Genomic DNA, 26,114 nt, shown 5'->3' with positions numbered 1-26,114 from the left:
GGGGGGGGGGGGGGGGGGGGGGGGGGGGGGTGGCACACCTCCTTGATTCTTCGCTGCTGGGGCAGTGTTAGCTAAGCAGGCGGGGCAGAGAACTAGCTAGAGAAATGTACCGGCCGAGGCGCCGGCCGTGTTCCCCAGGCACCGGCAGATGGGAGCCCAACACCCAGGCCGGAGCTTGAGAAAGCCCAAGGAAGAAATGTCCATTCGACCTGGGCCCTCAATACAGTGAGGCAAGGTGTGCCTGGTCCTCTACGAAGTAGAGAAGGCCATCTCACCGGGCAGGAACGTAAAAAATCGCCATCCCAGAACACATGTGCCTAACTGATCCCACGGTACAGAGTCCGAGCAGGGCTCTGACACCTTAGTGCTCAGTGCTTAGTCCTTGGCAAGTGCTTGAGTCTCTGTCTGACTTCAGCCAAGGTCATGATCTCACAGTTCGTGAGTTCGAGCCTTGCGTCGGGCTCTGTGCTGACAGCTCGGAGCCTGGAGTCTGCTTTGGATTCTGGGTCTCCCTCTCTCCCTGCCTCTCCCCTGCTTGCGCGCTGTCTCTCTTTCTGTGTGTCTCTCTCAAGAATAAATAAACATTTAAAAAAACAAAGAAATGACTGATAATAAAAGGTATCGTTTGAAACTACTCCATTCAGAGACTTAAATTCTTTCCTCCAAAGAAAAGCAACTGAACTCTCTAATTCAAAGTGAGGTCTTTTATTTATCATGGGATTGAAATATTCAGCTATCATCTATGCTCGATACCTTTCTTAAGTCTGGTTCTTAACACTCAGCAGCTGTAAGAGGCGATTATCAAAAAGAACAGGTGCTTTAGAAAGAGGTTTTTCCAAGGCGCTCCCGTAAATAGAAAGGTGTGCTGAGGGATTTAAATTATGGCCTGCGATTCCGATCTCTCAATTAGGGTATGCAATTATTTTAGGAACACAGCCGCGACACCAGGCGGGGGTTTACGCCTCTATTGTAAGTCTGTGCTCCGTCTAACCCTTAATCGAGTCTCAAAGTCAGGTGTGCACCTTACAGAGCGTGGGCTGAGTGAATGTCTGCTGAACAACTTTTTAGATTGGTGCAAAAGGGCACGAGAAGGAAAGGGAAGAATTTAAACAGGAAACCAAACCGTGATCGCTAGTCTCCAGCACTCAGGTAAAACGCTGAAATTCCTGGAGGGCTCTGTGTGGTGAAAAGGGTCCAGGGTCGTAAGCGTTGGTCGTAAGTGTTGGTGTCAGAAGTGGGCACAATAAAAATTCAAAGCCAGGGGAGCAGCCAGACCTGGGGACCGGCCTCGGGCCGTTAAATGCCTTGTGATGCCAACCTCAGCCTCTGAAATGCACGTTTGTGGTCACACCTCTGAGCTGTTTGAGGTTTTAATGTATTCTCCACCATGAAGCCATTCAGAATTATTCAATTATTCTCCCCTAAGTCATCCAAGTTTTCTCTTTTCTCACCAAAAACACTTCCTTGGTAACAGGAGGAGGATTACTGCTTGCAGGGGTGTGTGTGTGTGGGGTGTGTGTGTGTGTGTGTGTGTGTGTGTGTGTGTGTGTGTTCCAAAACGGAGAACTGTCAAGCATGTTCTTTTCAGAGTGATTTAAACAGCTCTCGCGTTCTAACTGCACAGAAAGAACAAAGACGCGAAAGTATGAATCATCCTGCCCCGTCGTCCGCCGGGAGTGGCTGCAAATGGGCACCGCACCGGGGCCTGCTGGCTTCGGGGCCCCGGCACCGCCTGGGCGGCTCGCAAACACTCCCTTTTCCTGAACATATGGGGCGATCTTGGGCGAGAATCCGCCTCAGTGTGAACCCCGACAGGCCAATCAAAACCAGAAAAGGTCCAAGTTCAGGGACTGAGCCCCGAAATGAACCGAGCGTGCTGAAAGGGAAATTGTGCGCGCCGGAGAAATTTATACCCTGAGATCAGCCGTCTCACAGGTGTGCGGGGTCGCCCGGAGAAACTGGATTTTCAGAAGGGCGAGTTCAAACGTTTCTTCCGGCCGCACGCCTGTCATCACGGGGTCTGAGGGACCGGGCTGTGGGCGCGCCACGGGCAGAGGACTCGCAGGGCCTCACCTGCGGCGGTCGCTGGGCTAAGCTCGCGTCGGCATGATCCTATTTGGCGTAATCCTCACAGCCCATAAGGTAGGTGTTATCACCCTCTTGTCTACATTCGAGGAACGAGGCTTGGAAAGATTAAGTGAATTGCTTTTGGTCACACGGCTGGGGGATGGGGCCGGGGTGGCGGCTCCAATCCCAAAGCCTTTGTTCTTACCCACCGTACTACTCAGTACGCTGCCCTTGTTTCAGAGAAAAGTGTAAAAAAAAAAAAAACCTGGGAAAATCAGAAGAAATATGAAAACGTGAACAGCTACAGGTGGGGCAGGGTGGCGCTGGACGCCGACTTCCAGAGAGTGGACTAAATTCATTACCCGCCTTGAGAGACAGATGAAGGCGCATTTCCAAGATGAGAGTCACCTCGGCTGCAGAGGACTAAGGTTGTGACGGTTCAACAACAGAGTTAGCTAGCAGTGGGGGGTGTCGGCTGGGTCTTCCAATTCTACGTAAAACACGAGAAACTCAAGATGTATACTACGGATTCCCAGCCGGTCTCATCCTAAAAGGAAGAGTTTTATTCAATTCCCACTCTCGATTCCCACACTCGTTTCCAAGGACGTTTCCAAAATGCCCTGTCCCTCCGCCCTGAGGACTGAGCGGGGACAGGGGCGGTGGCCCAGCGGCTCCAGAAACCACTGGGATCTCTGTTGTGCAAACCATCACCAACTGCCTAGGAAGCACATGAACAGCCACTGTAGGCGAGCCCGTGTGCCCTTCACAAATTTCATCTCCCTTCATCCTCACAAAAGCCCTGTGAGGTGGGCACTTACTTATTTTCAGAGAGAGAGAGACAGAGCGTGAGTGGGGGAGGGGCAGAGAGAGGGAGAGAGAGAGAGAGAGAATGAATCTCAAGCAGGCTCCCACAGCCAGAGCAGAACCCCACACGGGGCTTGAACTCACGAAACTGTGAGACCATGACCTGAGCCAAAATCGAGAGTCGGATGCTTAACCAAGTGAGCCCCCAGGCGCCCCTGGCCCGTCTGAGGCCCCCACCTCCTCCGCATCAGGAATCAGGCCACACCTGCCCTTCCAGGTTTTGCAAGAATGGAGAGAGAGAGGCCCCCCCCCCGCCTCGGGGGTTAAGGAGCAGAGCGAACATCCCCCCACTCCCTCCCGCACCGACAACACAGTTACTGGAGGAACTCATGCCGCCTCTTCTCCTTGAGAAGCAGGAAGTGTGCTCTGTTCATCATGGGGGGAGAGCTCCCTGGGGAAGGGCTCACTTGGGAAGAGGAAGAGGAAACATGGAAGAGAAGGAGGTGTCCCAAAGCACGACTTCCACAGGCTCCCGCTTCCCAGAAATGCAGGACCTCCTCTGCACAGAGTGGCCCCCGCCCCCCACTGCACAGAGCCACTCATGGGGCAGGAAGCCTCCAGGAAGAGACTCCAGGCTGCAGAGTCCAGGGCCACTGGCTCGGACCCTCTCCGTCATTCCCATCTTGTCAAGGGCCCTTATCCAACACAGCAGTGACCGTCCCTTGCTATTTTAACAAATGTTAACTCAGAACGGAACCTCAGAGGACAATCAGATATGGGAAGACACTTCTTCGTGGAGTGGAGTTAACTCTGTGCTATTATAAAAGGTAAAAAGGGGCGCCTGGGTGGCTCAGTCGGTTAAGCATCCGACTTCGGCTCAGGTCACGATCTTGAAGTTCGTGAGTTCCAGGGCTGCACTGGGCTCTGTGCTGACAGCTTGGAGCCTGGAGCCTGCTTCGGATCCTCTGTCTCCTTCTCGTTCTGCCCCTTACCTGATCATGCTCTGTCTCTCTCCCTCTCTCTCGAAAATAAACATAAAACAATTTTTTTTTAAGATAAGAAGAGCAGAAAAGCTAATCCTTAAGGAAAAGCATCTTATTTCCAACTGAGCTGAGAGAGTTGGGTTCTGTAGGTGGTTTCTTATGGGCTCCAAATAAAATTCTGCCCGTTTAATCTTTCCCTTAATTAATTAGTCAATAGTAAGAATGACCAGAGGCGCCTGGGTGGCCCAGTTGGTTATGCGTCCGACTTCGGCTCAGGTCATGATCTTGTGGTTTGTGGGTTTGAGCCCCGCGTCAGGCTCTGTGCTGACAGCTCAGAGCCTGGAGCCTGTTTCAGATTCTGTGTCTCCCTCTCTCTCTGCCCCTCCGCTGCTTGTGCTCTGTTGCTCTCTCTCTCAGGAATAAACATTAAAAAAGAAATTTTCTCTTAAACAGTAAGAATTACCAATGAGGTGTGAATTTTTTCAAAGTATAAAACTATAAAGTCTGGTTCCCTTTTTTTAAAGTACAAGTGGCGTGACCTGAAGTTACAATGTGCAGGTCACTAGTGCATATAAAATAGAGCAAATAATCATTTCTATCAGGCCTGGGGGGTTTTCTTATTTCCCAGGTTCCTGAAAAGAAGCCTTTATATCTGTCGACAGGTTCCAACTGGTTTTGAACACGCTTTCAGAGTGACCGTTTTGAAACACAGAAGGCCCTGAAATATTCAGTCCCCATAATAATATGCATTTAACTGTAAAAGGTAAAGGTGAAAAGGTTGTTCCATGATTTTATCCTGACTACTCACAAAGCTATGGTTAGAAATCAGCAGGGATATTCTGGTTCCATTTCAAGGGCTTCCGAACATCTTTTGAAACGGTGAAGAGATGGGTCAAACTTGAGTTCCAGGAGCTCACGCCCGTAGGACCTGCTGATTCCTGACTGCAGACCCAACACATTTCACATGCTCAAAATGGATCCAATGTGTGCTGGACCCAAAGCAGGGGCACCACCGGTTCCCCCTTTGAGGAAGGGCTTTTGGCCCCAGCTACTTGGGGTGCTGTGAGCAGGTGGCCTTGAGCCGTCAGCCTCCTGAGGGGCTGTCACCAGGGCAGGGGGCTGTCTTGCCCAAGGACACGTTCTTCCCTGGGTGTTCTACACCCGCGGAGGGCTCGGGGTGGGGGTATGAAGGCTAAGCCCTGTGAATCCAACATGCCTACTGACAGGCGATCTGGGCTCCATGCCTCCTGATGGTCTTGGGTGAGGCTGTCTTCTCGCTCAGCTTCTCTCTGATAGGTACCCCCTACTGAAGATCCTTCACACTGAACTCCCTGCTGGGAACCTGGCCTGAGCCCGCCCCCTCCGGGGGTTCTCCACCCACCCTGCATACTGTGAGACCTGCTAAACCGACACCGGACACCATCAAAGCGGATGTGGGCAAAGCGATGGTGGCCAGGCTTTGTACATGGGCAAAGTGACAGTGGACAGGGCTGGCTCCTGCTCCCGGCGCTGCTCCTACCCACGCAGGTTTATTCAAATCAAACAACCGCTTAACGCTTTCAAGTAACTCCTTCTAGAACACCTCGCCTGCCCCAAGTCCAGCTAACGGCACCACCGTGGCAACTGGCAGTGCTCTTCGAGCCAACAGCCGGTCTCTTTGCGATCTCGTTCTCCCTGCTACATCTCTACTATTAACAGACTCAGGCCAAGAAGCATCTATACTGCCCCATCTTCTAGACCCGGTGTGAACAGCGTCTAGACATTCAGTGTGACAAGGGAAAAACAGGTCTTCACTGAATCTAATTCCACACGGTATTTTCTTGATACAGAAAATGTTGAGGATCCCAGATTTGCTTGGTTTGAAGAACATGTGAAAGGTTTGACCAGATGATGTCTATGAACTCTCCTGGCGTTTTGTATACAGGATAAAGAGACAACATCCAAGATCAGTTAAGAGATGATTTCTTTAAACGTAGCTTAAGAAGTGTGGATGCGTAAAATTCTACCTTGAACACAAGAATGGATTTTATAGATCTGAAGGATGGGATGTGAACAGATTCAGTCTTCATTTGGTTCGTTAAATCTGTAAGGCCATAAAACAGGGAATGCAAAGAGCTTCCGTGATTCTATTTATATGTACAGTAGAAGCAACTTCCAAGTGTTACTTGCAAATCCTCAGTACCCTGTTTAATGGTATATGTACTCTGGACAAAGTTTTACACTGTCCAGCTATCACTATTTCTTGGGAACTGAACGCTTTTCTCTGATTTGGGAACTGAATGCAATCCTTTGGATTTGACGTTGCGTTTGATTTTTTTACATAGTAACTGACATGTGTCAGGGATGGATTGGAATCTACACCCAACTGAAACCTAATGGGTAAATCTTGTTTATATGTACTTATCACCTATTTTAATTCAGCAAGAGTGCCAGGTTATTTAGCTAAACTGATGACAAAGAGTAGAAGTACACTGACCTCCACTAATTTCAAAATGCTGTATGTTTCTATGTATGTTGAACACTTTTTACAATTTTTTAAATATTTATTTTGAGAAAGAGAGAAAGAGAATGAGCGTACATGCATGTGCAGGGGAGGGGCAGAGAGAGGGGGAGAGAAAGAGAATCCCAAGCAGCCCTCCTGCCCCATAAGCCCAGAGCCTGATGTGGGACTCGATCTCACAAACCGTGAGATCATGACCTGAGTCGAAATCAAGAGTCTGACGTTTAACCAACTGAGCCACTTGGGTGCCCCATTTTTTACAATTTAAAAAATGATCAGTTTTGAAGGCAAAATGGACAAATCTTGCAATTAAAATGGCAAAATGTGTGTGGGGGCCAAAATTATGAATCAAGTATTTGGGAAGTGAAGACTGGAAGCTTACAGAGGTTAAATTTAGTAAAGCTTTTATGCTCTTTCTGTAAATACTTAAAAAAAAAATAAAACTCTGAACCAGAATAGCCACGTTTGGAACACTTTCTGTTCTCAGTCAATACACTTAGATAGTTAGGACCTGGTCCTGAGCCTATTCTGGGCTTGACTCTGGAAAGCAAACCTTTTCACAGCTGCCTCGATGCACAGAAGGCTTTTTGAAAAACAGACAGTCTCAGGGCTTTTGTTTGCATGGTCACGCACCAGTGCGCAGGTGTTCCGGTATCTAATACGAGCATGGCAGTCTTGATAACCAGTCATTTTTTCCCCCATCTTTAGAAAAAAACATGGCATCGGAGCAACCAGATGCAAGATATCTCAAGCTACTGTGTGTGTGAGCAAACCTTCCTTGTTTCATGCCCGAATGCTGCCCATCCATTCTGGATTGTACATCGTGTTTGCGTATTTATGCTTTAATTCATGGAAATGTCTCATGTTATGGAATTGATTTCCCTGGCACAGGAACTGTAAATAAAAAGAAACAGTAGAACGAGAAAAAAAATACATAAAAATAGAAATACATTAAACTCCCTGAGTCTTCTCCCAAGAGAATCCAACATGGGGGCTCAATGCCTTTAGGGATAAGAAAAAGACATTTGAGGGGCACATAGGTGGCTCAGATGGTTAAGCGTCTGGCTCTTAATCTCGGCTCAGGTCATGATCTCATGGTTCATGAGTTTGAGCCCCACATCAGGCTCCACGCTGACAGTGCAGAGCCTGCTTGGAATTCTCTCTCTCTCCCTCTCTCTCACTTTCGCTCTCATTCTCGCACTCTCTGCCCCTCCCCTGCTCTCTCTCTTTCTCTCTCAAAATAAATAAATAAACTTGAAAAAAAAAAAAAGAAAAGAAAAGACACTTGATTTCCCAGGTAAGAGTCACAAGTTAAGCAAAGATGTGGAAACAAAATCTCCCTATCCCTCTCGGCACTCTCCCTCCACTGTGCGACCTACGTGGCACTTCAAGAGTCAACCTACGAAAAGACTGGGTGGTCAGCCTGGGTTGGTCTTTTGCGTTACTTCAATCAGATAAAGGAGCACAGAGGGATTCTCGGTGGGGATGTTGAGGAAGCTGGTCAGCCCACAGCGCCCTTCGAGAAGGGAGAGTAGTATTGCCACCTGGTACTTTCATATACTGTGAACCCCTAGACTATCAGACATGCTCCATCCCAAATCTAAGTATAAGCCCACACCTGCCCATCTCTTCTCTCCCTCTCCCTCCCTCTCTCTCTCTCTCTCTCTCTCTCACACACACACAAACACACACACACACACACACACACACACACACACACACACACACACACAGTCTCTTCCCCTTCCTTCACAGGGGAATCTGAGGCCTGGCTACAGCGCTATGAGTCAGGTTACACGTAAACAAGTACACAGAAAGATAAAAACAAATACAATCATCTCATTATTTTATACCCCAAACCACTATTTCGAGCCTGCTCTCCTCATGAGCCCACATGAAACGCATCTCCCATAAAACACAATGACTTACTCTTCCTAGGTCCTCTGCCCATTTCTGGCCAAAACATGTATTTTTTTTTTTTTAAACAAAGCAAAACAAAAATGGCTACTGTTATGCCCTTTGACTGGAAACAGTAAGTGAATACTCACTTCACCTCCACCCCTAGCGACTGGCCAAGCTTGGGACGCGTGAAATCCAGCATGAGTTAGGAGTGAGTCCTAAGGGTCCCTTCTACATACAGAGCCTCAAATTATGACCCCAAGGGGCACAGATACACACGGGGATCTCAAGTTCATCTATTCGAAGGTACAGATTCGTTCATCTATTCATAGGTACAACAGATGCTCAGTAGGTACATATATTCAATATATTCAAGGGATGGTTATAAAAATACTCTAAACAACTAGCTGTTAACTCATTAGTACTAACCTGTGTGTACACATTTCAAAGTAACCAAACTGGTTGGCAGAACTATTTTATCTTTGGTATCGATCCAGTTCCTATGCCACCGCTTAAAATGATTAAAACAATTTTAAGAAATAATAGAAATCAACTTTAAAGTCTCTAAAAACTTCTCTCTCCTGGCAGGACCAGCCAGATGGAAAGAGAACATCGTGTCTCGCCCCAAAATAAATGATCAAGCCCCGCTACCTTCCTGCTCAACCTCTTTGAGGATTATTAAGTCATTAGAACCCCTGCTCGGCCCTCCCATTCCTTTCTCGCGCTGTCTCTCCCTGCCTGGGTGCTTGGCTTCTAATCACACCACTTCCTTCCTGCTGCTTTGTGTCTTGTTACCAAAGTTCTTTCACCCTTTTCACCTCCCCCTAAACAACTTCCACTTAGGAAGGCACGTTCCCTGAGACCCCAAAAAGATGCCGGACTCTGCTCACGGCCATCAGGGATGGAACTGGACTTCCAATATTCCAGAAAACACGGTGAAGGGCTCACGCCTGTCTTCTGTAGCTTGCGCTTTGTGCCTGTGCCCCTACTTTCAGAAGAGCTCACACCTACCTCTCTCATTCTTCCACAAATCCTCCAATCACAGACGCAGCAGTACGATCAACAAATCCGACTCAGTGCAGGCTTCTTTGCAAAAGAGGGTTGACACAGCAGGCGAATGCGCTTTTCTGAGAAAAGTCTACTTTACACAGTTGGCTCTTGGCTGGCGTTTGGAAAGCTAGATTTTCAGAACGTTCCCGCTGTTAATGGATACAGAGCGCTCATCATTGCTCCTAAACTGTATAAATAGTATGGCTTCTGAACACTTGCTTTCCTTCTGCGAGTCTGAAGCTGGGGAGTGCGCCAAGCAGAGAGTGCCTTCATGATCAATACCCTCCAAAGCCGCTGGGCCCTGGGTCTCTACTGAGCTTCCTGATTGCCAATACTTGGAGATTCTGTCACAACTCACTGTTGGGCCTGCTCGAGCACATGCTGTGGGAACTCACTGGAAGAAGCCCAGGAAGAGCTCACGCCTGTGTTCCCTGGACTCTGCCCCACGCACCTTTTTTCTCTGACTGTGCTTTGTATTTCTTCATTGTAATAGATCATCACTACGAGTATGACCAGAGTCAATCCTTGTTACTCGTGGTAGTTTTTATAAAGTCGTCTTGAACGCTGAATTGGCAAATACTGAGCCACTGGTCTTAAAGGAAATATACGTGTGCGTGTTATGTGGACATTATATAGGTATATCCCCCATTTTCTCAGGAGTTCGCATTATGCCCCTCCACCTTTACGAAAAGGCTACAGGAGTACTCGTTTCTGAACCAAAAGAAATCCAAAGAGTATTTTCCTCATTTACCAAAAAGAGAGAGACAGAGACAGAGAGAAGAAAAAAGAAAAGGAAAAAGCAAAAGCTGCATTCAGCGTGTTTGCAGCAAGCCATTACAGAGGCGGCCCGCACCTGATGTAGGGGCGAGAAACATCATCGGGCTCCCTCTCCAGGAAAGAATGACACTCAGAGTCTGAGCGTTACACTGCCACACTTAGGAACCGTGCTCTGTGAGCATCTGGGTTTTATCTGGATTCGTTCTGCACGTCCATTAGCAAGAGGTGTCCTAAGGGATCAGAAAAGCCTAAGGAGGTTATTTTTGGGGTCTGGGAATGCTCAACATTGTTTTCATGTACATTAATGCTAAGTGCTCCTTTGCTGTATGCCATTTCGGGTTATGAAAGGTATCACAGGAATGCTCTACTTTTGGACAGTTAAGGGTACCTGTGTGTGTGTGAGAGAAAGAGAGAGAGAGAGAGAGACAGAGACAGAGACAGAGAGAGATTTCACACAGATTGGATCTTAAATCCTAAAAAACAACTCATCCTGGTAGATTGCTTTTCTTTTGAAAACTAAAGAAAATAGAAAGTTCAGAAGCGTTAAGTGGCTTGCCTAAGGCCCAACAGAGCTCAGGGTTGGGGTTCCAATCCCGTCCACCTGACCCCAGAGCTGGGGTCTCCATGCTCTGGTCATCTCTGTCTAAGAGTGAAAATGAAAAGGCAGAGAGTCATCTGGCTTGACCTTGGCCGAGAAGGCAGCCATTGCATGGCTCCAAGTTTTCACCTCTTCCCCCACGTCTGTGACGAATTGCAGAAGCACCGCATGAACAGACCTGAGGGTTATAAGCACATCTTAGTAAGCAGGCATGTATCTGCTGAGTCCTGGGAGTCCTTCTGGCAAATCACTGACGCCAGAGTGGTCCTAGGGACCCCAACGCAGCCTCCAAGGAGCACCCCAGATTTCCTCTTCCTGCAACGGCGTCAAGGAGGAGAACACTTATCATTGGGCTCAAGTGGTAGGATGTGGACCTTCTAGTGTGGCCTCTTTCCACCTGCGATTGCTTTGGTCTTTCCTCTCTTTGGCCTCTCACTTTGGCTTCCTTTCGGTCATCCATTCTCTTTTTTTTTTTTTTTTTATTTTTTTAACGTTTTATTTATTTCTGAGAGAGAGACACACACAGTGTGATCAGGGGAGGGGCAGAGAGGGAAGGAGACACAGAATCTGAAGCAGCTCCAGGCTCTGAGCTGTCAGCACAGAGCCCGACGCGGGGCCCGAACCCACGAACTGCGAGATCATGACTTGAGCCGAGGTTGGACACTTAACCGACTGAGGCCCCCAGGCGCCCCGTCGGTCATCCATTCTCCAGTAGAGCTGCTCTGGTTGGCCTCACAGCCTCCCTCCTGGAAGTCAAGTAGGAGCTGTGGTAGAGCCCGGGGAGAGCTACCCAAGGGCCTGAAGATAAATGCCCTTTTCCTTGACAACTGTTTCCACAGCTTTTCCTTTGGAAAACCCTTGCCTTTCTCTCATCAGATGGCCTCTCAGACTGGCTGTGCGGCCAGAGTAGAGGCCAAGAGACGGACCTAGAAGGAAGGGATAAAGGAGGCTCTAGACCAGGTGGGCAAAGAAGTGCTCGGGATCCAAACTGGATCCAACCCAGCTCATCATCAGAGCTAAAGCTAGTTGACAAACACCACGCACGTGTGTGTCCGGTATCTTTTTTGCAGAGTCAGCACATTCAGAGAATCTGGGTTCCTCGTGTGACCAAAGATTCCACCAACCATGCCTATGGAATGCAGCCTTGATAAAAACTCCCCAGCGATGAGGTCTGGGGAGCTGGTGAACACACTGATGTGCTAGGAGGGTGATGTGCCCGGAGGAGGTACGAAAGGTCTGTGGGCACGCCCCCCCCCCAAGGCCTTGACCTATGGGCCTCTTCCTGAGTCGTATCCTTTATAAAAAAACTGAGATCATTACGTAGAGCATTTTTCCTGAGTTCTGTGAGTGCTTCTATCAAACTACTGGATCCCAGAGGAGTGTCGTGGGAACCCTGTGTTTGCAGCCAGTGGGGCATAAGGACCTCAGGATGCTCAGGACTTGAGGCTGGTATCCAAGGTGAGGCCAGCTGTGGGACTAAGCCCCTAAACCCACGGAGTTTGACATTATCTCCAGGTAATTAGTGTCATAACTGAATTAAATTACTGGACACCCAGTTGGGGTCAGACAATTATTGTTAGAACACCACACTTGCTCTCACTAGGTCCCTCTCTCTTTCTCTCTTTCCTTCTCTCCCTCCTTCCAGACCCCGTTACTATAAACTAGCCCCTCCCTAGAGATGGGTAACGAATGCTCTGACAGAGGAGTGATTTTGCATTCATCGAGTATTTAATACCATAAGTGCATGGGAAAGAATCACCATCTTTAATTGTCTTATCTTTAATCTTTAATTGTTTTATCTTTAGGAAAGTTTCTCTCTAAACACATCAGTGGTAACTTGGAGGTATCACTCAAATCACAGTAGCCCTAGGAAACAACTTTCACAGACCGTGTTAAAAACTTGTTTAACGGAAGCTTCCAGAACACTACTTGTTTCAGCAGAACAATTTCTATAGATAGTGTGACCTCGTAAAAAGATATAAAAGAGAGACTCTGCGCTCAAGACAGTAGAGTAAACATACATGCTGCCCCCTTTCTTCCCAAGAGCACAATGAAAGGCCAGTAAAAATATTTTTTGAAAGAATAAATCCATGGTGGCACTGAAAACACAGAGGGCTATCGGTGAATAAGTCATTTTAAAGGCTTTCTTCTAAAAAGAATATAGTTGGGGCAGTATTGACAAATCAGCCAAAACCGGGGGTGGGGGGTAGAAAGCAACCTGAAATACATCATCTTCCTGATAGGAGTTCTTTCTTCCAGACAGAACCTGGAAAGACTCCAAGCTTGGGGGGTGTCAATGGCTATTGGGAGCCAAAGAACGGCTTACAAAGAAGTGACTGTCAGTCAGGAATTGGGGCATCTGAGTGGAGAACTGTCTACAAAATAGCTGAGCCAGCTGGCTCTAGGGCTTGTGCTGTGTAAACTACAGTTTGCGGTACTGGGCCCCCACGGGAGCTCCCAGAATGGCTCTCTCTAGAGAGGAAGGATTGCCTGGGGCTGCCATGGTGTTGGTGTCCGGGCTACTGAATGAGTCAAAGACCCTCTAGAAGACACAGAGAGGAAGAAAGAAATGAAATACATAAAAGATGTCCCCCCACCCAAGGTTAGGGTTCTCCTCATCTTGGTAATGTGGGGATAAAGGCATACAGCGAAGGGTCCTTGTTCTTTTCTGTCTGACCATATACCCTCAAGGCAAACCGGCCTACTGGTATACCCTGCCCATTTAAGCACAGTGCATGGCCAATCTTCCCATTCAACAAAAGTGGTTTTTTGGTAAATAAACCCACCGAAGTACAAAGAAAGCCTATGTTGGCTACCCATACTCATTGACATGGTCCCTAATTCAGAAAGATGACGTCAATAAGGAATTCCATGTGATGGGTGTGGGTTTGCTGGCGTTACCAGATGCCACGCCAAGACCGGGCATCTTAAACTGCAGAGACATGGTTTCTCACAGTTCTGTACGAGGTCAAGGTGCTGGCAGGGTTGATTTCTTCTGATGCCTCTCTCCTTAGCTTGCAAGTGACCACCTTCTCCCTGCGTCTTCACGTGCTCTTCCCTCCCCTGTGTGTGTCTGTGTCCTCATTTCCTCTTATCATAGAATGTCAATCACAGGGGATGAGGACCCACCCTAACAACCTCATTTCGGCTTAAACACCTCTTCAAAGACCCGAGTTCCGATTACAGTCATATTCTCAGGCTCCGGGAGTGAGGACTTCAACATAGGAATGCTGAGGGGATGCCATTCAGCCCGTGACAGCATGAAGGCCAAAGACCAAGATCAATAAACCAAAACTCACTCAGAGGAAACAGAATTAATGCGGGAGCAAAAGGAAACATTTTTTTAAGTTCTCACTAATACTATTTTGCAACCTTAAAAACACACTTCTGTGGAAGAAAGCAATGGTGGGCATTACTGGGTGTTTCAAAAGTCTACTTCTCAAAAATTAAAAACAAACAAAAAAAAGTCAGCCAGAAGAGCCGAGTAACGGAATGGCTACAACAATTATAACAGAAAGCAGTAAAATATGCTGGCAAATCTGAATAAAATACTGACTGTAGGAAAAAAAGAAGGTTGGGGGTATAGGCTTCGGTTGAAAACAGCATGAAAGATGAGGAGTTTGAAGGAAAGTTTAAGCATTCTCAACTTGATTTATTCCGAGATATTTATTTGCTTTAGACTTTCTTAGAAAAATGTAAACTTAGGTATGCATGTTAAAAACATAAGGGTGGCTGTGGCCCAAGGTGGGTGGCCTAACTGAGCACCTCGTTCTTGGCTGGGAGGTGGGGGCACTGGCTTTCCCATAAAAGTGTCATTTCCCAGCTCCTGGCTTTACGAGGAGGGCCCACTTGCAGTCCTCACAAGACACAGGGCCCAGAGCCTCGGTTCCCACCCGCATGGGTGCTTACATGCCGGTCCTCAAGGGACAGATCCAGTTCAGCCATCTCTGAGGCTCACGGGACATCCATTCCTCTCACCGCTGGGGTAGGTGGGTGCCTTCATTTCTCACACCCAGGGAACTGCCTTTCTTGCTTTCAAGGTCAGCTAAGAATTATACACCAATGTTAAGAAAATGTTTCATCTAACATTTCCATGTGTTTGGAGGAGGAAGTGAGAGGGCTCCCCCATCAGCACAGCCTGCCACTTTGACCCGGAAGTCTGTACCGTGAATGAAATAGTGACCGACGGAAAACACTTCTACAGCATTTACAATGTGTGAGGCACTCTTCTAGGAGCTTCCCAACAATACTATAAAATAGGCACTAAAATCCCCATACTAGAGATGAGGTCAGGAGAGGAGTAAGTAACTTGCTCAGGGTCACAGAGCTAACAAGTCTCAGAGGCGGTCTGGCTCTTAACTGCTAACTACTATCCCCGTGATACTCATTTGTGCCATTTAACCAGTACTTTCTGCACCAACACCCCCCACCCACCACTCAACCAGACATATTGGTAGGATTACACTTCCTGGCAGCTGGGTAGGGGCACGTGATTAGCTCTGACCAACGAGCTGGGAAAGGAGTTGACCAGGCAAGGGGCTCCCTGGGCGGCTCAGTCAGTTAAGAGTCTGACTTCGGCTCAGGTCATGATCTCATGGTTCGTGAGTTCGAGCCCCATGTCAGGCTCTGTGCTGACAGCTCAGAGCCTGGAGCCTGCTTCGGATTCTGTGTCTCCCTCTCTCTCTCTCTCTCTGCCTCTCCCCTGCTCATGCTCTCTCTCTCTCTCGCTCTCTCTCTCTTTTTTTTTTCTCTCTCTGAAAAATAAATAAACATTAAAAATAATAATAATAAAAAAAGAAGTTGACCAGTCACTTCTGGGCCACAGCATTTAGTTGTAGGAACAAATCTCTCAAGAGTTCTATCTCCAACACGCTGTCCCAAAAGGTTTGAAATGTCGCTATTCCATCAGCTAGGGATCTTAAGGAACGATGCCCACCAATGATCTAGAATAGATAGGCACTGAAAGATAAAAAATATAAGAAGCATTTGCTAGTTGAGGCTGCTTATGTTCGGGAGGTTATTGTTCATAAAAATTATGTTTATTATGTTAACATGTTATTGTTTTTAAAAGAATTAATCAATGTTTTTTTAAATGTCTCCTTTTCATTTCAAATGCAGTTAGTATTGAGGGAGATAATCCACATAAACAAAAGCTCTCAGGAACTGTCAATAATTTTTCAGAACACAAAGGGGTCTTTCCCAGCAATAGCACTGCTAGGAATTTACCCAAGGGATACAGGAGTGCTGATGCATAGGGGCACATGGACCCCAATGTTCACAGCAGCACTCTCAACAATAGCCAAGTCATGGAAAGAGCCTAAGTGTCCATTAACTGATGAATGGATCAAGAAGATGTGGTTTATCTATATAATGGAATACTACATGGCAATGAGAAAGAATGAAATCTGGCCATTTGTAGCAACGTGGATGGAACTTGAGGGTGTTATGCTGAGCGAAATAAGTCAGGCAGAGAAAGATAGATACCATATGTTTCCACTCATATGTGGAACAGGAGAAACTTAACAGAGAACCATAAGGGAAGGGAAGGGGAAAAATAGTGGAGGAGAGGGAGGGAGGCCAACCATGAGAGACTCTTAATGCCGAGAACAAAGTGAGGGCTGATGGGGGTGGGGGGGAGGGGAAGGGGAGTGATGGGCACGGAGAAGGGCACTTGTGGGGATGAGCACTGGGTGTTGTATGGAAACCAACTTGACAATAAATTACAAAAGAAAAAAAAAATACAAAGAGATCCTGGACCACAAAGTTTGACAATCACTATACTAATGTCGCCATAACTGAAAGAAAGCCTAGGTAGTGATATCAATAACTAAAGGACAAATGCATCAGAGATAAAGGCAGATATTTCCATAATGATAAAATAGAGACAACTACCAAAATAAAATAAAATAGCCCTGTATATATACGTGCTTATTTCAAGCCTCTCCTTGAAATGCATAAGGTAAAGAATCGACCCAGGGTGCCTGGGTGGCTCAGTCAGTTAAGTATCTGACTCTTGATTTCAGCTCAGGTCACCATCTCACACTCTGTGAGATCAAGCCCCGTGTCTGCACTGACATCGTGGAGCCTGCTTGGGATTCTATCTCTCTGTCTCTCTCTCCCTCGCAAAATAAATAAATAAACATTAAAAAATTTTTAAAAACCATCAACCCAACCCCAAGGAAAAACTGCTAAATTCACAAACACTGAAGCGGGCTTTCCGCGCCTCTGGCAGACCCTGAGAGAGGAAGCAGACAGGTGGGAAGGTGCGTCGAGGCAGGGCAGAGGAGGCTCAAGGCTGCTCTCACCACCGTTCCTGAAGCCCTGCCTCCGCCGCCTGGGGACGGCACGTTCCCTTCAGGGTCATGTGGAGCACATGAAAAAAAGATGGTTTAAAAACATCAGACAGAAATTTAGAAACAAGGAGTTAAAAAGAGAAACTGACGCCAATTATAAAATCGAATGGACTCGATGGTAACAAAAGCACTGAACGGCGGTACCTGGGGCTGCAGAACTGCTAGTTGCAGGGGATGTACACGCTTTTAGGAGATTTCCAAAGAAGAAAGAGTATAAATTAGTCTGGAGCCGCAGTCCTGTTCGAAACTGCTGTTAGCATCACCGTCTCCTGACAAGGGCTGTTGACTGTGGCTAGAAGAAACCAGATGCCCTCGCAGGAAAATAGAAATTCTCTGTCACTTTCAGGGCTCACTAGGTGTGTGCACGCCGTGAAGGACTCCCGGCCCGGGCTCCGCATCCTGGCACAACTCCGTCCGGGCCACGCACCTACGTTACTCACTCTCTCCCAGCCACAGAAAGCCCTCTCTGACCTCCAAGGTTTTCTCTGGACTCCAGGACTGCCCGTGGGGCGTCCGGCTGCTCCCTGGCTGCAGTGACTGCCCACGCACCGTCCACCGGCCATGTCCGGCCCACCCTGAGACCTCAGCCACCATCTGGCCGTGGGGCTCCATGTCATTCCTGCCACAGCGGCTGGCCTCTTCCTAGACAGCCCCTAGCACCATCAGAGACAGGGCCCTGACGGGGGGGGAGTACTTGGTCAATGTCTGTCTCCCCAGTCGGACAGCAAGTGCAGTTAAGAAAGGGGGGGAGGGAATCTTTTCTCGGTGCCATTGCTGTTTTTCACGACATAAAGGCCCATGTTTGGAAAAATAAACAAATGCCGCGCTGCGATATGTTTATTTCTTCTCCCCCAGAGCGCTGAGTACTCTCTGTCTAGATGCGCTCACTACTCTGGAACAATGCAAAAGGCACGAACTTAGACTTATAGGCCCGTCTCCCTTATTCTGAGCAAATTAAACAGACAAAATGACAGGATTAGGGGGGAAGTTGGGTGACTCCCCATAACGGAGAGCATTAACCTGATGGATGGTCAGGGCACTGCCCAGGAGAGGTCGAAGGTCACCCCTACACGACCCCCGCGTCCCCTCCGCCTCCTCTCCCTTCTCATCTTCCCCGGGGCTCTCTGGACTCTAGGGTTGCTGGTCTTCTCGCACGTTCCTCAACTGTGCTGTGCTCCTCTCCGCATCAGGGGCTTTGCATCTGCTGTTCCCTCTGTTTGAAATGTTTTTCCCTTTAAACCTCAGTTCAGTGATCACTTCCGCAGGGAAGGCTTTCCTGAGTCTCCAGGTAGGGCAGGCTCTCCTGGTCCCTGTCCCAGGGGCCCCCGGGTCCCGAGCTGGGGATCTGTGTGATGATCTAATTACGGCCTCCCGACTAGAGCAGAAGCTCACTTAGGGCAGAGGCCACGTCTGCAGCCACAGCCAGAGGCGTGCACTGCAGCACAGAGCTCGGCGCACAAATGGCCCTCACCGTCTGCTGAACGAACAGAGAATGTACTAGGGAAGGAAAAACGTTAATCTGGATTCAGGGCAAAGACCTTGCTAGCCTTGATGAGGCCTTTTCTTATCAGGGATAAAGACAGTTTATTTCATCTGAAGCACGCAAACATGTACAAATGTGGGCAGAAGAAAATGAGTTGCTGCTGGGGACTGTGCACCCCTAGGGGATCTGCAACCACTACCCCTCCCCCACCAGAGACCTCCGAGGAAAGAAGAGATGCCCACAGGTCAGAGATGCCTGAATGCAGGTCTTCCAATGACAGGAAGATGGCGGGTGGCTGCGGGCTGGGGGAGGGAGGACCTCATCTCCTTCCCACCCTCAGAATCTTCCAGATGAAGTAACTCACAAGTTTCTTTTCCTTTCTTTTTTTAACATTTATTCATTTTTTGAGAGATAGAGCAGGAACCAGGGAGGGGCAGAGAGAGAGAGGGAGACACAGGATCCGAAGCAGGCTCCAGGCTCTGAGCTGTCAGCACAGAGCCCGACACGGGGCTCAAACTCCAGAATCGTGAGATCATGACCTGAGCCGAAGTTGGATGCTGCACCGACTGAGCCACCCGGGCGCCCCCACAGGTTTCTTTATGAAGGACGTGGCGGTGTTAGAGCCCTGCTAAGTAACCGCACTAATCCTAGCAGTTGCCCAAGTGCGCGGGATGAGATCCTGGGGAAAGGGAACTTGAATCCAGATTGGCACAGCCACGTAACAGCTCCCGCACCTGACATTGACTTGTCTGTATTCCTGATAAGGGGGCGCGGGGGGGGGAGGAGGGGTGTGGTAATCCCGCGTCAGTTCACAAAAGCCCGCTTGACCGGCGAAGTGCCTGATGCCACGGGGAAATGTGCGCAAAGTCTGTGCCGGCCTCTCCTGGGACACGGCTCTGGGCGGTGGATCCCATGTCCCACTGCTCACATGCCAAGCAGTGCCAGGAACGCCCCGCACCTTGGGCCATTTTATATTTCCCTGAAAAGGGGAGGCTGGATGGCTCCGTTGGCTAAGCGTCCGACCTCAGCTCAGGTCACGATCTCACAGTTCATGGGTTCAAGCCCTGCGTGGGCTCTGTGCGGACAGCTCAGAGCCTGGAGCCTGCTTCAGATTCTGTGTCTCCCTCTCTCTCGGCCCCTCCCCTGCTCGTGCTCTGTCTCTCTCTCTCAAAAACAAATAAATGTTTAAAAAAATCATTTTTATTTCCCTGAAAAAAAAAAAAGGTGGTTTCTGCCTGTCTTGCTCCCCTCGAAGCAGGAAGGGGAGAAGCACCAGACAATATCCCTCCTACCACAGCCACCGCCTTCCAGGGCTACAAGCTCACGCAGGGGAGGAAGCATCGTTCCAGCTGGTCTCCCAAACCCCACTGCTCGCCAGGAGGGCCGAGTGGAGAGGGGGCGCTTCCTAAATCACAGAGTGCTGTACTAGGTGGAGGCCGAAAACCAGGTTAAGTACTCTGTAACCATGGAACAAAGCAAGTCCTCTTACAGCAGCGTTTCCCAAACGTCAGCTCTTCAAGCACCACCTTTAGAATTCTTTGCCATGTTTGTATTTCATCTGCACCATACATGCTCAGTGTTTTCCTTCATATCGACTATTATGCTTTTATAATAATATATTATTACACAAATATTATGCTTCTTATGGTACATACTATGCGTCTTTTTCTGCCTATACAGTTTAATTGAATAAGGAAATTTTATATTGCTGTGAAATCACAGGTTTCGAATGTTAGTCATTTTTATGTCTGTCACACGTTGGACTATGCAACTATTAAGAGGTAAAGTGTTTCTCGACATATTTTCTAGAACCACCTTGCCTAATAACACACTTTGGGAAATCCTCACTCTGAATACTCCACCAAAAATTCCATCGCCCAATTGTCTGCACATTTCATTAATACAGAACTAAGTTCTATTACCAAAGTGCTAAATAAACAGTTTGAGAGGCTTCGGGTAGAGACTGCCTGGGGTACTGGCAATACAAACTTCCTTCCATAAAGCCTGCTGTGAAGAATTTCTTCAAGAAGAGGAGTTACAAACACCTGGAAGGCTCAAAATGCACTTCTAACATAATGGTGGTTAACCCGAATTCACTGACTACTGATTAAATAAAAACCAACATTATTACTTATATTAGCCACCTGTTGCTGCGCTAACAAAGTATCACAAACTTAGGGGCTTAAAACAACATACATTCGAATTTCCTGTCCATGTGGATTCCCTGTGTGTACGAAACTAAATTTGATTTTCTCCTGTAAAACCGTCTCGTGTCAATTTGATTTCCAGTCCAGGTGGAAGGATCTTGAAGGACAGAGGAAAATTCTTCCTCCCCAACAGTATGCACCACGTTTTCCAGCAGTCAACAGACTTCTCTGCATGTTCTTGAATAAAATGTGATCTAAGATCCAGAAAAGGAACCCTCCACCACCCACTCATTCCTTTACAGTCCTGGAGGTCAGAAGTCCAAAGTCAGTTTCACTGGACTGAAGTTATGGTGTCCCTCCAGGGGCTGTAGGGCCTCAACTCATTTCCTGGCCTTTTAGAGCTAAGCTTCCTGTATCCCTTGGCTTATATCCCTTTCCGCCATCTTCAAAGCCAGCAGAATAGCATTTTTTCAGTCACTACCTTGCCTTCTTCTTTCTCATCTCTCTGCCTCCCTTTTATAAAGGACCCTTGTGATCCCATTTAGGACCCAACTACATAATCCAAGATGATATTCCTGCCTCAATATCCTTAATTCCTTAACAAATCAGCAAAGCCCCTTCTGCTATATAAGGTGCCTGGTTCCAGGGATCAGGAAGTGCCTAGTTTGGGGGGCTACTATTCAGCCTACCACATTACCCTCCTAGACTCACAACACGAAAATTCACCTGGGGGCCCATAAGGACCTTCACAGTGGCCATTCCCACCTTTGTGTGTCCTTCAATGACATTAGTTGTATTATTAGTCTAGCTCTTTGAAAGGACACACTGATCTCCTCAACCTCAGTATTGACACTGTGAAGGCATGTGCCCTCCTCTGTCACTTTGGTTTCCTTCAGAAAGCAGGGAGGTGTTCAGAGAAGCATCAGAAGGATGGGGCCAACTGTGGGATAGCTGAACTTCAGAGAGAATGATGAGGACTGGCACGCACTGGCGGGAATTGGTGGAAAGGTGCACTTCTGGTGCCCCTTCTGCCACCAGAACCCTGCCTCCTTGGTTCTTCTTGGTACAGACTTTCAGGTTTGGCCAGTGGCAAAATTAGACCTCAGAAACACCTACATTAATCAAGTCGATTTCGTTCACTGTCTTGTGTTAGTGCGCTTTTCAAAAGGCCCGGTCCTCTTGAGCATGAACTTTGAGGAGGTGTTTGGTAAGCCAGTGCCATGACTCCTTTTCTGGAAAAGACTCTGGGTAGTCGGAAATGAGCCCTTTGTGGCCAGCCATCCGTACATTTCAGCTTGAACTGAAGGGCACTAGACTCTGTGGTTCCCTAAGTGATCTCATTGGCTTGGGTCCCCACACTGCTTTCCTGCCACCCCTACCTTTATCTGCTCCCCACCCCAACATCTGGGGTGCTGTTAGGTTCTCCCACCCCCCATACTGGGACTTTCACTTAACTGCTAATCCTTTTCCTCATTAGGTTTGGTCACTGGCACACAAACAGGACAGTTACTGGTATTGGTCTGGCCCTTTTTAACTCTATGTGAGAAGACTAGAACCTGAATTCCTAAACTGATGATAATTCAGCCTGTCGGCTCAGCGGGTTATGTCCTAAGCACAACGTATTTTGTTAGGAAGGTCTTGACAGTTGATTCCAAAATGGCCCGGCTGACCGTTATCTCAGCCTATTGTCTTTCTCATCTAAGGAAAACCCCAAAGACTAATTCAGCAGGTCAGTAAAACAGAGGTACTTACAACAAAAGTTGAATACTGCTCCAGGGTCCCGAGACCTCATTACACACTCGGATCACAATAAAAATCCAGAAGGGGCTGCCACCCCGTTCTCAGTACCTACAGATATGATGGCCTTTCTGATTCTGACAAAGGAAAGAAAGGCTGATTGTAGTCTTGGCAGGGATCTAATTTTTTTATCCCCAGAGAGACTCTCAGTTCCCAGGAAGGCAAATGTCTGCCGCTGCCCTATTTCTGAGGGGCGACTGTGCACACGGGAAAACCACCAGCATAGCAGCAGTGTTGCAACGTGAGCACAGGAGACACAACACGAAGGGGAAGTGCTGAATCCGCTCTCTCAGGACATTCGACGGGGGCGCTGGTTCTCACACTTTGCAGGACACTGAAACTGTCTGGGGGCCTTAAAGACGCTGATGCTTGGGCCGCACCCCCGGAGAGTCAGGGCTAACTGGTGTAAAGTACTGTGCTGAGCAGAAGAATGGGCCCTGGAAAGTGTCTACTATTCAGTCCCCAGAACCTACCAGTAGGTTACCATGCATGGCCAAGAGGGCAATAAGGTTGCTAATCAACTGCCCTTAAAATGGGGGAAGTTATCCCAGATTACCCGGTGGCCCACAAGGAATCACAAAGGTCCTTAAAGGCAGGAGGAGACAGAAGTTAGAGGTCAGGGTGATGTGATGTTAGAAGGACCCAATCCACTATTGTCAACTTTGAAAACGGAGGAGCCACGAGCCAAGGAATGGAGGAAGCCTCTAGAAGCCGGAAAAGGCAAGGAAAGCGAGTCACCCTTGGGGCCTCCAAAAAGGAACGCAGCCCTGTGGATACCTGGCCTTTTCAGCCCAGGGAGACGCGGGCCATACTTCTGACCCCCAGGACTGTTAAGATGGCAGGTGTGTGTGGCTTCTAAGCCACTAAGTCTATGGTCATTTGTTACAGCAACAAAGAAAACTAACACTGGTGTGGCCTGGACTTTGGAGGGTCAAGGGGGGCTTAACGGCTCCCCAGGTGATTGTGACAGGCAGCAAAGCATGAGGGCCGAGGGACTGCGGGGAAGACAAGGATGTGCTGTAAAGGCGCCCGGTGATGGCGCCTGGGAGGTCAGCAAGTCACATACCTCCCCCCCCCCCCAAGAAAACCATCACCAGGTCGCAGCCTAGAGATGGCTGCACAGTGGCTAACTGAGGCACATCCCAGCATGGGCCCACCGCCATTTTGGTGGCTAGATTCCTTCTCGTCTGACCCACTCAACAGGCCCTGCTTCCTTTAGATAAGGAGTAAATACAGCTGTGATAAGCGGGTTTTCTCTAGAGCTTGTTGTCTTACTAACGTGCTCTTTTGAGGAAGGAACCGGCCAATAACTGAATTATATGCAAATATATAAATGAGCATATTCATGGTAGCACCATCAGGAAAAGGACTCCAAAGTCTTCTCTTCTGGGTCTGAACTATTCTAAAATTTTTTTCTCTTTCCTTTTTTTTTTTTTTTTTTTGCTGTTTTTTAAAATTTATCTTATGTTTATTTTTGAGAGACCAAGCACAAGCAGAGGATGGGTAAACAGAGAGGGAGACACAGAATCCGAAGCAGGCTCCAGGCTCTGAGCTGTCAGCACAGAGCCTGACTCAGGGCTTGAACCCATGAACTGGGAAATCATGACCTGAGCGGAGATCAAGAGTCAGATGCAACCAACTGAGCCACCAGGCAGCCCGTGTGTTTGAACTATCACATGCTGGGGTTATAAACGTAGAGGGTTTGTCCATTTGCTTTAGCAAGCTACTTACTTACACACATGAGAAACAGATGGACTGTATTTAGTTACGATCAATGTAATAGCCCTGTGGGAAGAAATTAACTCCATCTTCGTGGCCATCGAGAAAAGAGTTTGCTTGCATGGGTCTGACTGGTGCAGCCCTTACTTCTGGGCGAGATTTCGTCCATTCCCAGGCTGCCGTGCTCAAGCGTCCACGGTCATTTTCTTGAAAGCCAGGCCGTCACCAGCTTCCATGGCACCATCACCAAAGCTAAAACCTCAGAACCTTCCACCCTTCTCTCCCTGCACGGTCTTCCTCAGAGAGGAAGGGGAGGGTAGCAGAAAAAGCAGTCACAAGCATCAGATACCTGTGCTGGAATTTCAGGGCTGTCACTTACCAGTGACGTGGCGTTGGGAGCCCCGTCAGCCGCTCTGAGCTCTAGCAAACAGGGCTAATGCTGCCTTTGCGATGCTGCGTATGCATTCAATGCAATGACGGTGAATGTGCTTCACGCACAGGAGGGGCTCTTGCTGAATGCCGGCTGCACGGACGCCCCACTGTTCCTATGCGCTCACACGTCACCTCCACGCAGAAGCTTCTGACATCCCTTCTCTGTGGTCCTGTGCTGTCCCTGAGCCCCAGTACCAAACCACCGAGCGCCTACTCAACACTTCAACCCGGATGGCTCACTGACATCTCTAACTGGACATGTCCTGACTGGACTCAGGGTCTCCACTCACAAACCAGTGGCCCTCCCGGCCTCCCCCGACTGTCCACCAGGGTACAGATGTCCCCAGTCACCTGCCTCCGCCCCTTCCCCGCCCCGCCCCTCCGCCAGGCCCCGCCCCTCCTGCCGCAGGCCTCTGGCAAAGGAGCTTTGCAGGTAGGCCCCCAACAAAGCTTGGTTTCTCCCCCTCCGGCTGCTGTGGTGTGCGAATCAATCTTGCTCCAACCAGATCACACCAAGTCCTGAACTTGGAGCACTTCTCTGCCCCGCACCCTGGTGATGATGAGAGGGGCCAGCTCTACCGGGGATGTGGTCAACGCGGGTCCCCGCGGCCCGAGGGATGCCTCCCATCATGCCCAATGCTCTGAGTCATCTCCACATGTCACCACATGAAGGAGAAGTTCCTGGGAGCTTTACGTGGCTCGGAAAACAAAGTATTTTTTAAAGCAGTGACAAAGGACCGGAAATTTCTTATCAAATCTCTTTGTGTAGTTAACCACAATCTGACTCTGCCACAAACCGCCCTCAACTGCGTCCAACCGCAATAATCCGTCGACACCAAATGACTCTACGAGTTTTGCAGTATTAAAATCACTTAACAAACATTCAAGCCTTTAATATTTACACTACAGGGCAAACGCAGTCGACGCCAGATGTGTTCTTACCATTTTGTTCATCCAGTTCATTCCCAATCTCCTTCCCCATCTGTTTCTGGCGGCTTATGATAGAGGACAGGGCATCGAGGCCTGCGTCCTGTTCTGAAAGAAAAAGTAAAGCAGGCCTCTAAAAACCAAAGGCAAACAATTTGAAGTCCATACCCAGGCATGTAATGCAATTCAATATATGGTAAAAGCAATATACGAAAGAAAAACAGTATATTAAGACAAAATAAAGAAAATAAATTATTAGATATCTACCTCATACCTTAAGCTAAAATGATTTGTTTTTTTATTTTAAAATTTTTAACACTTATTTCTTTTTGAGAGAGAGAGAGACAGATGCGAACAGGGGAGGGGCAGAGAGAGGGGACACAGAATCGGAAGCAGCTCCAGGCTCCAAGCTGTCAGCACAGAGCCCGACGCCGGGCTCGAACTCACGAACCATGAGACCATGACCTGAGCCAAAGTTGAACACTTAACCACCTGAGCCACCTAGGTACCCATAAAACGATTTTCAGATAAATTAAATTTTAAGATTACAAATGAAATAATGTAAGCTTTGACTACAT

The 26,114-nt window shown here is 48.2% G+C and overlaps 1 protein-coding gene across 8 annotated transcripts in view; it reads right to left on the bottom strand.

Annotated features, from left to right (window-relative positions):
* STX8 (syntaxin 8) overlaps positions 1-26,114 on the bottom strand; it is a 246,294-nt gene that overhangs the window by 162,313 nt on the left and 57,867 nt on the right. For all 8 annotated transcript variants that reach the window (XR_005528320.1, XR_005528321.1, XR_005528319.1 and 5 more), the window contains one exon: positions 25,552-25,644. Coding sequence is in view for 3 of the 8 variants with exons in the window: in XM_039231574.1 (XP_039087505.1) it covers positions 25,552-25,644 (93 nt within the window). In the remaining 5 variants the exon portion in view is untranslated. The remainder of the gene's footprint in view (positions 1-25,551; positions 25,645-26,114) is intronic.

The sequence above is a fragment of the Hyaena hyaena genome, unplaced genomic scaffold (genome assembly GCF_003009895.1).
Source record: "Hyaena hyaena isolate Hyena2069 unplaced genomic scaffold, ASM300989v1 scaffold_58, whole genome shotgun sequence".
In the NCBI taxonomy this organism is placed as follows: domain Eukaryota; kingdom Metazoa; phylum Chordata; class Mammalia; order Carnivora; family Hyaenidae; genus Hyaena; species Hyaena hyaena.
This window is presented reverse-complemented; position numbering and strand designations above follow the sequence as displayed.